The 13,609-nt window shown below is 31.2% G+C and overlaps 1 protein-coding gene across 1 annotated transcript; it reads right to left on the bottom strand.

Moving 5' to 3' along the window:
* Nucleotides 1–2,900: 2,900 nt before the first annotated feature.
* On the bottom strand, nucleotides 2,901–12,237 carry LOC110668361 (glucose-6-phosphate 1-dehydrogenase 6, cytoplasmic). The gene is made up of 16 exons (XM_021829557.2): nucleotides 11,847–12,237; nucleotides 11,299–11,514; nucleotides 10,963–11,048; nucleotides 10,460–10,520; nucleotides 10,002–10,188; nucleotides 6,562–6,719; nucleotides 6,396–6,464; nucleotides 6,068–6,126; nucleotides 5,733–5,769; nucleotides 5,321–5,392; nucleotides 4,902–5,049; nucleotides 4,630–4,725; nucleotides 4,251–4,321; nucleotides 3,673–3,788; nucleotides 3,415–3,460; nucleotides 2,901–3,330 (listed from the first exon to the last, which is right to left on the bottom strand). The coding sequence occupies exons 2-16, from the start codon at nucleotides 11,470–11,472 to the stop codon at nucleotides 3,163–3,165; spliced, it is 1,548 nt and encodes a 515-aa protein (XP_021685249.2). The 5' UTR covers nucleotides 11,473–11,514; nucleotides 11,847–12,237; the 3' UTR covers nucleotides 2,901–3,162.
* Between the last annotated feature and the right edge of the window lie 1,372 nt (nucleotides 12,238–13,609).

Here is a 13,609-nt window from a genome sequence, read left to right on the forward strand (position 1 = left end):
TGATGCGGCTTTCTCTTGTTACTGTAATTTTGTTGTTTGCTCCTCTACACCTCCTTTCCCTGAAAGTTGATGGAAGAAGTGATTACTCGTGACAAGTCAGTGCTACGTCAGCAATTTTATTATTATTATTTATTTTAAGATCTAAGCATAAAAAGCTAAAATCACATATCCCTTAAGTGTCAAAGGCTGAAAGCACATGTCCCTTAAGTATCAAAGAAAGGAAAACTGAGACCTTGAATGCTAAAAGTTTGAAAGTATATGATACTTTAGTGTACTTTATACTTTAATTTATAAATAAGTCTTTAAATATTATAATTATTTATAATTCTTTTTACTCTATCTCTCCCCCTTTCTCTCCCTCTCAAAGATGGAGTGAGGGATACTGAGATGGAAAAAGACCCAAGTAGAAAGAAAGAGAGAGAGAGTCAAAGAGATGGATAGAGGAGACAGAAATGGAGAGAGACCCAAATAGGAAAAGAGAGAGAGAGAGAGAGAGAGAGAGATGGATAAAGGAAGAAAGACTTAAATAGGAAGAGAGATAGCGAAAAATATGGACAAAAAGAAAAGTGAGAGAGAAAGATAAAAATAAAAGAATTAAAATAATTATAATATTTAAAAAATTATTTGTTAAAATATGAGGATTTATTATAAATCGAATATAACTTAAATATTATGTACTTTAAATTTTTAATATTTAATATTTTATCTTTTTTTTTTATACTTAAGAGATATGTGTTTTTAATTTTTTATATCTAAAATAAATAAATAAATAGTAATGCTGATGTGACATTAATATCATGCCTCGCCAAGGTCACGTTTGCCAAGTCATTATCACGTCAACGCATACTTGCCGCAAACTTCATCCCTTAAAACACTAACAGTTTTAAATCACATGCCTTTATTTAAAAATTATAAAAAAAAAAAAAAAAAAAAAACTTCATGCCCCTTTTAATAGAACACATAAATAATAGGATATTTAAGTATATTTTTCCTTGAAATATATTTATATTGTAATCAAAGTGCCTACGCAATAATTTTGATGGAAAGGATTTAAATCGCATATGATAACTCACCATAATTCATGAAATTTTATTATTGTAAAATAAATTTTAAAAATGGTGTAAGGCATTTATCTCTCATGCGCAACAGTACACGTGGCTTAGCTTTTAATATAAAGGAAGTTATATTAATATTCGTAACTATTAACTAGCATATCTAATCATGTTTATTATGGCTTATCAATTGTATTAATCTTGATTTTAATGAGATTTATTTTATTTTATTTTTAAAAGCGAGATTATTAAAATTTATTCAATAATTTAAATGAAATATCAATAAAATGGTTAGGAGGTGGGTAGTTGAATTACAATAAATAAATTTTGGAATAAATATCAATTTTAATCAGCAAAGATTAAATCATTGCCTAACCTAACTTACAATTGATTGTTATTTTGGCTTTTAAGTTATGTCTAAGTAGTCATTAAATTCTTAAAATATTTTGAAATCCAATTAAATCATTCAACTTTAAAAAAAAATTAAATGAATGTTTCAAATTTTAAAAATAAATCAAATAAACATTCGGTGATAAATAAACTTTTAACTTTTAAAAATATAAAAATGAGTAAATTATAATTTATCACTAATATAAATCTAATTAGCACTGTGCATAGAATTCTCATCAATAATTCTGCATATCTAATTTGTAAAATCTCAATTGATATTTGTTATATTCTGGAGAAGATTAATAAATTATTTTTTTATTGAATGGTTCAAAAAAACTTCTCTAAAAAAACTATGAAGAAAATAATGAACTAACAAAGAAACTTATTGACTTATTAGATAAATAACAACTTATTAATATGTTCTATGACACAACAGATATTTATCGGAATATGACAAATAAGATATGCAGAATTACTTATAAAAAACCTATGCACTAGAAGATCATGACTATATTAAATGTAAATTATAATTTTTTTTATTTATTTTAAAAAATGATAAGGCTTATTTATTTCTAAAAATAGTAAAACTATTTATTTAATCTGTTTTTAAAATTTGAAGGATTTATTTTATCTCTTTTAAAACTTGAAAGACTTGTTTAGACCCCAAAATATTTTAAAAATTTATATAACTATTGGCTGATATTTTAACCAAAATTAACCTTTTGGCTTGTTTATTTATATATTTTTCAATTATACTTGCCTTCAATGGAATAAAGTTCTTATAAGAAAAGATAAAAAGGGTGATAAGGAACAATATGAACAAAATTATCCGCATAGTTTTGTATATATATATATATATATATAAACAACTTTGTCTTTGTCAAGTGTTTAGTCTATAATTTGACCTAAAAAAGAAGAGGTGATTTTAGTCTAATGGCAAAGTAACTCGTCAATAATTTGGAGGTCACAAGTAAAGTTGTATACATCAACCTTCCTCAAAACTCACAAGTGTGAAATACTTCATATTTGAGTCACTATTTTTTATAATATTATAAAACAATTATTAAAAAATTTATATTTTATATTTTATATTTAATTTTATTTTTTATATTTAATCTCTAAAATTATGTTATGTTTATTCATCTTATATAATCACATTTTTAACAATCTGTAGTCACTATAGTACTGTTAACCGTAGTGAGACACAATTGTGCATATATCATATAGGTCTTGAAAAGCTTGATATTAGAACATTGAATTGATTTCAGTTTAAGCAATTAAACTCAAATGGGCTTTCAAAAGTTATAGCCTTTTCACCAATTATTGTCCTTCTATTGTAGCTCACTTGCAAGATGCTTATCATTAGCAAACTGAAGTCCTTCATGTTGGTTTAAAAGCAGAATTCATTCTTTTGTGGGAGAACTGGAGAGGACTTTGATCCCATAATGGATATTAGGATATTCTTCAACTCCACATTTATTTCACAAATTTATTCTGCTGTATATTTATTATACACACAACAGATTTTATGTTCTGGCTGGGTGGCAATTGATCAAGATTACAAGAAAAGTTCTCTCAGCAAACTATTAACAAAAGGCTGTGGTATGTTAAGCATAGATAGGTTGGATTACAAAATTAGCTATAATAGACTCGCAGAAAACCCTATAAAATTGTATGGCAACTAGATGAAGGATTATCCATGGCCAACCATGCTGCATTTCTACAGTGTGGGAGGAATCCAGATATAGCCATGTGTTTGAACATAACCAGCTTTTTCCAGCAGTTGATCGGCTTCTGCAGGACCTCGGCTGCCTGGTTCATATGGGATTGGCTTCATTTCACCATTGTCAATCCTATGCAGAAGGGGTGTGAAAATCTCCCATGCCGCCTGATGATTGAAAAATGGCGTAGCTGTCAAATTTTGAACTTTTCATTTCAGTCAAATAAATATACTTGGTTGAAATAATTTTACCTTCAACTCATCTCTGCGAACAAAATGCTGCTGATCGCCCCTGATTCTGTAAAATCAAATTCCATTCTCAGTTTCTCATTATCATTTTTACTGTATATATCACACTACAATTATGAAACTTTATCTTTGTGTTTTAGCATGTATAGCCCTTCTATGTTCATTGGACTTCAACGCATCTTTCTAATCATACAATAAAAGCAGCATTAGTGGTTATTGCAGCAGAAACATGGCCTGCATAAATTAGGATGGGAATCATACGTGTCGAGAATTAGACGTTCATAAGCCTCTGGAATGGTAACACCTTGGTATCGTTGCCTGTATGACAAGTCCAGTTCACTTTGAGCAGTTGACATCTCCAATCCAGGCTGCTTGACCTGCAGCAATTCAGAGAACAAGTACAAAGATTGCTCAAATCTGTGTAGCTATCGTCTTCATAGCATAAAAATTTCCACTTGACCTTAATTTATTTTATTTAGGCTGGGACATGTTGCCAATTGTTAAGAAGGAATACATGATGTTGTATCTCAAGAACACATAATCATTTATTTCATTTTTATTACATATGTAGTAACAGGTAAATGACAACAGTAAAATAATAGGACCAGAAAAATGATAAATGCAACTGATCTGAGACCCAGTTGTGGCAGCCTCATACTCGGATTTTTTTTCAAATTTTAGGAACATATAGAAGGGAAGGTTTCTAGTAACATCTGCAGCTACAACATTCCAGCAGACATAACATACATGCAGTTCTGGATGCAAATATAATAATAATAATAATAATAATAATAATAATAATAATAATGCTTTGCATAAAATACGAGTAACATACATACCGTAAGTTTCATGTAGATAGCCTCTGAGGGTTGCAGGCGTATTACAAACTCATTTCTTCCTTGCTTTTTACCTAAATCATAAGACACAAGTCAAGCAACAAAGCAAAAAGGAATATGCCAAAGCCACAAACATGGACAGGCCAAAATAAAGAATGCCACAGCAGCCAGCAGAAATAATTGCTCATAAAGGTAAAAGAGTTTGAGATAAAAACTAATTGCAAAGCATCCACTCATTGAGTGCTATTCTGCTTATTGTGAGACACTGCAATGTTCTAAATTCAGATTATATTGTTACTTCCTTCTCCCAAATTTAACATAGCCGCAGCACAAGTGCAATGGAAACAGGAAAATGCAGAATTCTAAAGTTCCAGTGTCATACACTTGAATATATCACCAGGAACATCCTTAAATTGAACACGTATCTCTGCCTTTCTTGAGTTTAATGCTTTCCCTGCCTTTAATATAAAAGGAACGCCTGAAAAACAAACCATACAGTTAGCAGCTAGAACAAATTAAAATAAGGATTTTGCTTTGATCAAACTGATATGCAACACGTACACAAAGTTCCAAATGGCAGATTGAGAAATCAAGTCTAAAAGTCAGAATAAATTTCATAAATAACACATTAAAGAATAATAAGGTAAATATTACCTTCCCATCTTTCATTATGTATGCGCAGAACAACAGTAGCAAATGTTGGGGTGTTTGAATGGTCAGGAACTGTTGGATCATCCCTATAGCCTTCATACTGTCCAAGAACAACCTCTTCATCTTTGATTGGAAGTACTGATTGAAGAACCTGAATTTCACCAGCAATAAGAATTGGCATTAAAATGATATATTCAGAATCTACAGCACAAACTCTGAAGGAAGATGAAGTATATTCACCGGAGTGGGAAAATCCACACAGTTAGGTCCACTAAAGTTCTTTTAATCCCTTATGGAACCAACCTCTTGGTTCAAGGATCAACTTGTACTGACTACTGAAGGGTCTCAGGCCATATGTTTTGGAAAATGAAAAATACAAGGCTGCTGATACCTTAAGTTTGTGGAGTGAAAAGAACACAAACCTTCACTTTCTCATCTCGAATGTGCTCAGGTTTTAGAGAGATGGGTTTCTCCATGGCAACCAGGCAAAGAACCTGAAGTTAATATAGAAAAGAACAAATCTATCAGGCAAAAAAATAATTTTTTTTCACTTTTCATTCTCTGCTTTTTCACTTGCATGATACTGTTGGAAAAAAAAATTATACACGTAGTATTGGGAAATTGTCCAACAGAATACATGGTCTCAAGTTTTTTTGAGTTACCTACCCTAGAAAATCCAAGCACACAGTTAAGTTATTTTATATAACACGAGAAATAAATAATTTTCCAATATCCAAATGCTCCAATAAAAATGGTTTCTCCTATATGCAGGATGATTTGCACTTCAAATAAAACTTTATTAAGTTATATTTCAGCTTAATATTACACCCTTACCTGCAATAGGTGGTTTTGAATGATATCACGGATGATACTGCAGGATGAAAACAAAAAGATAATTAATAATGTCAACTTCTTAATTTTGTAAATGTACAACATGCAAAAAGGTCGACAACAAAAAATATTTTTTTCAAAATTCATTTGATTTTCCCCACATTTTTGTGAATACATCAATTTAAGTTGCACATTGAAATATTTTCTTTTGAAAAAAAGGGCCTTAAAAAATGCAAATATAAATTACATATATAACAATAATGGAGAAAATCCACGATTCTTTGCTAAGAGATCCTGCTTTATAGACTATCTGGGAAGTAACCATTTATTGAGCATACCCGTATTCATCAAAATATCCACCACGTCCTTCCGTTCCAAAATCCTCCCTGAACACAATCTGCCAAATAAGCAATCCAAGGAGATACAGAATAAAATTTCTGAAAATGTTAGTGCCAGGAAATAGCCACAGGTACACTTGACAAACAAGACTCATTTGTGTACTGAGATAATCATTGATAAATGTAAATTCAAAGCTCTGGAGCATGATCCAAAGGCTAACATTATCAAGATCAGTTTGGTTATGTGTTTTCCTTTGGTACACACAATCTACTTGAGCTACCTTTTTTATTATGTTTAAAACAAATTGACTAGAAGAAAGATACTCACCTGTACATTATCGATGTTGTCACGATTCCAAAGGGGTAGAAAGAAGCGATTTGCAAAACGAAGTACCAACTACAAAATTCAAGCAACAAAGAGATAAAATTAAGCAGAGTTACCAAACCAAGATGAAATATGATAAAGCACCTATTTACACATATCTTATTCTTACCATGTTCTGCACCAATTCTTTTCCCAAATAGTGGTCAATGCGGTAAATTTGTGGTTCCTCAAACAACTCTCCAATCTGAGCACTAAGTTGTTCTGAAGATTCCAAATCCTTGCCAAAAGGCTTTTCGACAACAATCCGAGTCCATCCACCAAAATCAGCTGGAAAGGATCACAACAAGAAAGGAATTCCTAAAAATCAAGATAGATGTTCTGTTCTGGAGTTTGAGGGCCACAAGATGCCAGCATATGCTTAGAGTGATTAAATGCCAATTGTTTAACCACAGACTCTAGCTCAGAGGAACATGAATTTCACTGTAACATGTGACTATGCTATGCAGATTATCATGGAACATCAAAAGACCAAAGAAGAATTGATATATGGGCATAAACAGAGAAATTCAGAGGTCTCATTATTATATTTGCTAAAACCCAGTCAAGTATCAGTCATCTAATAATTACCACCTCAGTCATATATTTAAATATTATGTGAAAATAAGTTCCTGAATATTGCTTACGTTGTACTTGAACAAAACTAGAAAGTATTGCAACCACTACAACATGATATCCTTGTCAAGCCAATAAATGAGCAAATTAATTTTTCTAATCCAAGCAACTGAAGAAAAGTAGAATGGCAACTTTAATCTTTAATTAGGTTTTCTGGGTCAATGAAATGCATGTTGAAGGCAGTATCTACTGCAATAACTCAACTCAACTAAACTCAACTAAGCCTTTATCCCAAAAATTTGGAGTCGGCTATATGGATTCGCTTTCTCCACTCTAAACGATTTTGAGTTAAATCCTCGGAAATGTGTAATGCTTCTAGGTCATGTTGTACTACTCTCCTCCAAGTCAATTTAGGTCTACCTCTTTTTTTCTTTCTATCCTCTAATCTAATGCGCTCTACTTGTCTAACTGGAGCCTCCGTATATCTACGCTTCACATGACTAAACCACCTCAATCTCCCTTCTCTCAACTTATCTTCAATTGGTACCACTCCTACCTTTTCTCTAATACTCTCATTACGGACTTTATCTAGTCTAGTATTGTCACTCATCCACCTTAACATTCTCATCTCTGCAACTCTTATCTTAGACGCATACGACTCCTTCAGTGCCCAACACTCACTACCATATAACATAGCTGGTCGTATGGCTGTACGGTAAAATTTTCCTTTCAACTTATTGAGAATCTTGCGATCACATAAAACTCCTGTGGCACGTCTCCACTTTAACCATCCGGTTTTAATCCTATGACTAATATCCTCCTCACATCCCCCATCTACTTGAAGGACTGAGCCGAGATATTTAAAGTGATTACTTTGGGACAGTACCACTCCATCCAAACTAACTCCTTCCTTATCACCAGTTTGGCCTTCACTGAACTAGCAATGCATGTATTCTGTCTTTGTTCTACTTAACTTAAAGCCCTTTGACTCTAGAGTACTTCTCCAAAACTCTAGCTTTCTATTGACTCCTTCTTGTGTCTCATCTATCAAAATAACATAATCCGCAAACATCATGCACCAAGGAATACTCTCTTGTATATGTTTCATCAATTCATCTAAAACTAATGTAAAAAGGTAAGGGCTTATGGTTGATCCTTAGTGTAATCCAATTGAGATTGGAAAATCTCTTGTGTCCCCTCCCACTGTACGCACAATAGTAGTTGCTCATTCATACATATCTTTCAACACTTAATAAATACCCTCTTTTGTTCTAACACATTCCATAAGACATCTCTTGGAACACTATCATAAGCCTTCTCCAAATCAATAAAAATCATGTGTATATCTTTCTTCACATCTCTATATTTCTCCATCAAGCTTCTAATGAGAAAGATCGCTTCCATAGTTGAACGATCGGGCATAAAACCAAACTGATTGACAGAGATAGAAGTATCATGACGTAGTCGATGCTCCACAACTCTCTCCCACAACTTCATAGTATGGCTCATGAGTTTAATTCCCCTATAGTTTGAGTAACTCTGTATGTTTCGCTTATTTTTAAAAATAGGTACTAAAATACTCCTCCTCCATTCATCAGGCATTTTCTTTGAGTTTAGAATCTTATTAAATAATTTAGTTAACCATGCCAATTCCATATCTCCCAAACACTTCCACACTTCAATTGGTATTCCATCGGGTCCACAGGCTTTACCCACTTTCATTCTCTTAAGTGCTTCCTTTACTTCTAAAGATCCAATCCTTCTAAGATAATTCACATTCTTTTCTATTGTTCTATAGTCTATATTCACGCTATTACCATTTTGACTATTATTAAAGAGATCATTAAAATAATTTCTCCATCTTTTTTTAATGTTCTCATCTTTCACCAACACTTTTCCTTCTTTATCCTTAATGCACCGAACTTGATTGAGATCTTGACATTTCCTTTCTCTCCTTCTTGCTAATCTATAAATATCTTTCTCCTCTTCTTTAGTTCTAAGTTTCTCATATAACTTTTCAAAGGCCTGTAATAACATATATAACTTTCTCATATAAATATCTACTGCAATAACATTATTTAAAATTGAGGGACAAACAAGAAACATAAACTGAGATTGTCCAGTACAAGCAGACTCCATGGTGGTTGAACACATCAGTGGGTAACCAAATTTCACCTGTCTGATAATTAAACTTTACAAGTACACTTCAGAAATATTTCTAGGCCAATGAAGAAAGGTGAAAAGGAAGGCAACTTAATATTCCCATCCCAAAAACAATCTCCATGATCTTATGCCTTCAATATGGATGAAATAAATGAATTCATTCTTTTTCATATTCTCCTACTCTGAAAACTAAAAAACTACAAATGATCATATGTTATGACACAGAATATGAACTTTAAAAAGTGAATGATCAGATAACGACATCCTGATATATTGGCCCCATTTGTTTCACAGAAATATATCCTCAGAAAACATTAAATGCATTTTCGATATTTGGAGTCCTCAAAAAATTGGTCAATGGAGAATAGTTTCTAGGTGGAAGGGAAAAAGTAACCCTTTTTGAAGGAAAATGACGCCCATTTTTAAAACAGGAAGTCATTTCCTGAATTTTACAAATTTATAAAAGGAAAAGGAATTTACAAGAAAATCAGATAAGCACATGCCCCTTAATATATTAACTACCACCTATCATCTCCAGCCATCAGCAACTCTCTGTGACGGGCAGCAATAACCAAAATTTGTCCTTTTTTTTTTTGGTAAAAATTTATCTCATATTCAACTATAAATAGAAAAATATGTTAATAAAAAAAAGAAAAATATAAAGTACTTATTGAAAGAAAATAATATTTCCAATTGCCCAAAAGCCACAATATTTTCCAATTGATTTTTAGTATTTAAACCTAACGATAGAACATTAATTATTATGTTAGAAAATATTTTCCAAAAATAAGTTACTTTCTGTGACACATACAGGATTAAATCAGCAAAACTTACATTTATTCATGCAACATTTTTTTATCATCTTGCAAACAATTGGATATACTGATGGCGGAAGTGCAAAATAAAACAGTCTCCGAGATGATCCTTCTGCACTATTTTTGGCTAATTCATGCTCTGAAATTTCCTTATCCAACAGCTTAAATCCCTCTTCAGTATCATAAGAACCACTTACATACTTGATCTGCAAGATCACAAAAGCATTAGCCCATTACTGTTGGAGGCAAGCAGATGGGAACAGTCACAATGACGGAGCTAGGTCACAAATTTAGGGGGGCCAAAGTAACATATAGTATATATTTATATTTATAGTTATAATATATTTGTTATTCAAAAACTGTGTAAAAAAATTTTTTTTTTCACAAATTTAGGAGGGCCATGGCACCTCTCAGGCCCCTAGCTCCGTCGGTGAGAATAGACAACGGAATAACAAAGTAGAAAAGGACTGAACGAACCAACTGTAAGAACTTTGATACATCTTCTGAGTGCCCAGGTGATGCATCTTTGCCAAGATATCTGCAATTATTGTTTCAATCCGAATTAAATCCTATCATTTGAAATAGTCATTTAACTTTGGAAATTGACATTTCAAAGCCACAATTGGTGAGGTGATAAAAGTAACGTTTTATATGGAAATTTATAAGGAAAGGATTACCAATATGATCATATGAAAATGAAAATTTAGCATACATAATGTCACAAAGAAACAAATAAGTGAAAAATAGCAAGCAGCTGTCATCAATTACAGCTCTATTTTTCCAGTATGAAGGAAAAACTTGAATCACTACCAATATCAAAGCTGAAACTAGAAATCACGTATCAATGAAAAACTTTTTTTTTTCTCGCCCATTATGTATGATACCTGGAGGATTCTTAAAACACACACTTCTCACTCATGCAAGCCAACCAAAAAAGAAAAAAAAAATTCATGAACAAACAAAATGGCAAGAAATCTCACCCACGAACACGATTTCCAAGCTCATCGTCTGAAATCTTAGTCCTTGCATACCCAAAAATATGAACTTCATTTGATTGCAGAAAACCCTGCAAATACCCCAATATAAAGATGATCAAACTTCAGCTAATTACTAGCAAAAAGAAGAAACCGAATATGTACTGTTTGATCCAAAAATCATGCCCACCATGTAGACAGTCTTCTATATCAATTAGCAAGACAATTGAATAATAGAAGATCAATTGATCAATAGCAATTCAATTCCAAAACCAAAAAAGAAAATACCGCACTATAAAACTACTAATTCCACATCAAATTAGAAAAGAATTATCGCTATACCTGGCGGTAAAGATTAAAGAGAGCAGGGAAAGTCTTCTTCTTGGCGAGATCACCAGAGGCACCAAGCACAATAATGGAAAGGCACCCAGTTTCTGGCACATTCTCGTATTCTTTAGAAAATGAATCACTTCTAAAACTAGATCTCTTCTCCATTAACCACTGACCCGAACCCATTTTCTACCTCGTTACAGAGTCTTTGAATCAAAATTTGGCTTCCTGAAATATATAAGCAAAGAAGTAAGGTTCCCTTGATCTGTTTTGGCATAAGAAACGAGAGAACTCGGCAAAGATACTGTATCATAGGAAGAGAGGTAAAGGAAATCACCACTGATTAAGCAAATTATACTAGGCAAGCAAAAACAGAATTCAACAGCTTTTTAAGAAAAATCCATGAAACAAACGGATCCAAACAAGAATCAGAAAACGTTCAAAACCCAAAATTAAAACAAAAAAAAAATATGCACAGAAACCCACAACAAGAGTAAGTTTGAACTCACGAGCTAGAAAAGACATGGGAAAAACAGAAAAGGTACAAACCAATAACATACCAAACAAAGGTCCACTGGGAGCTGGAGAGTCAGAGAGAGATATTTGATGTCAAATACAGAGGAAGAGAGCTACTTGAATTCAATGTTTTGAAAAGTGGTTCACAATTTGCTCTGATTTTTGTTGTGGTTGAATTCTCCACCAAACTCCTCTTGTCTGGTATGAAATTTTGAGTTACGTCATTAACATCGCCAGCTGCCGAAGACTGTACTTTTTTCACACAAAACTCCCTGTGTTTCCTGTTTATTTCAACTTGTGCTCAGCTCTGCAAAAGAGAATTCAATTGCATCCCATGAATGATTTCACTATGTAGGGATATGCTTATCCATCTAGCTCAGCAGAAATTCAGCTGGCACAGTGAAAATGGGAAATTCTTGATTGGATTAAAAATTTTGTCATATTTGGAATATTATAATAAATATTTAATATTTTATAAGATTATGAAATTTCTAAAAATATTAACATGCATAATTTTATTTTTATAGATAAAAATTATTGCTTTTCATGAGTAATCAATATATTTAGTATTAATATAATTACTGGATTATAATTTTTTTATTTTTTATTTATGACCTTATTTGTTTTTTCTTTTTTCCATAAATGAGAATCATTAATCTCGTTCATTTTAAAAAAAAAAATTATTTTTGTATATTTAATTTAAATTTAAATTCTATTAATAAAAAAGTTTTAACAATTATCATTTTCAGGAAAAAAAATATTCTTTTAATGTTTTTTATGCTTATTATATAAAATATGTAAACATACAAATTTTCATTATCACTATTTTAGTATTTTTAAATAAATTATATATATGCTAAAAGTTTAAATTATAAATTTACATAAATTAAAATTAAAAAAAAATCTCACTGTTTGAAACTCCAAAATGACAAATAGAAAAAGGATGAGAGATTAAGGTCCAAAATGTAAAATCATAAAAGCAGAGGGGCACAAGTGAAAAATATAACAAAATTCAAGGAGTTGGCAAGAAGAAAGAATTCGGTGGCGGTTGGGCGTTCCCACCAATGCATAGTAACCGTAAATTAAGCTCTAATCAGGTGCGTTAAGGATCACGGGAAGAGGATAGTTTCCACTATCTTATTCTTATTCTTTATTTCACATTAAAAAAAATAAAAAATAGAAAATTTTGATATGGACGGACTAGATTGAAATGACCAGAAAAGAAGTCGACAGATATTGACCAATGGACTGCTTCTTTTAAGATTTGAAAGGGCCCCACCTGACGGCCGTGCCGTTTTGCAATAATCCTCTATTCAATGGATTTTTTATATTAAAAAATTATTTTCTTATTCTTAAATAGAATATTAAAAGATATTTTGTGCTGCAATCGATTATTTTATTTAAAATTATGAGTATATATAAAGTGTGTATTAAAATTATTTTTTTCTTCTATTTTAAATAGATTATTGCATAAAAATATTAAATAATTAATATTATAATAAGTAATTATTATTACAATACATTAATATATATTTATTTTATATATCTATAATTTTATGAATTAAATACATATTTTTTTCATTTTACACTATTTATATATTTTTTAGGTTATTAATATTATTTTTAAAATATTATTAAAATTATTAAATAGAGATAATATTTAATATATTATATTTTGGAATTTTATTTTTAATTTCTTTGGAACGGAGGAAAATATATGAAAGATATTAATGACTGCATATTTATTTATTTTTAATTATAATTTTTATTTTTAAAATAACCTTTTATTTATCAAATAAAGAAAAAA

Source organism: Hevea brasiliensis, chromosome 15, assembly GCF_030052815.1.
Source record: "Hevea brasiliensis isolate MT/VB/25A 57/8 chromosome 15, ASM3005281v1, whole genome shotgun sequence".
NCBI classification, from domain to species: Eukaryota; Viridiplantae; Streptophyta; class Magnoliopsida; order Malpighiales; family Euphorbiaceae; genus Hevea; species Hevea brasiliensis.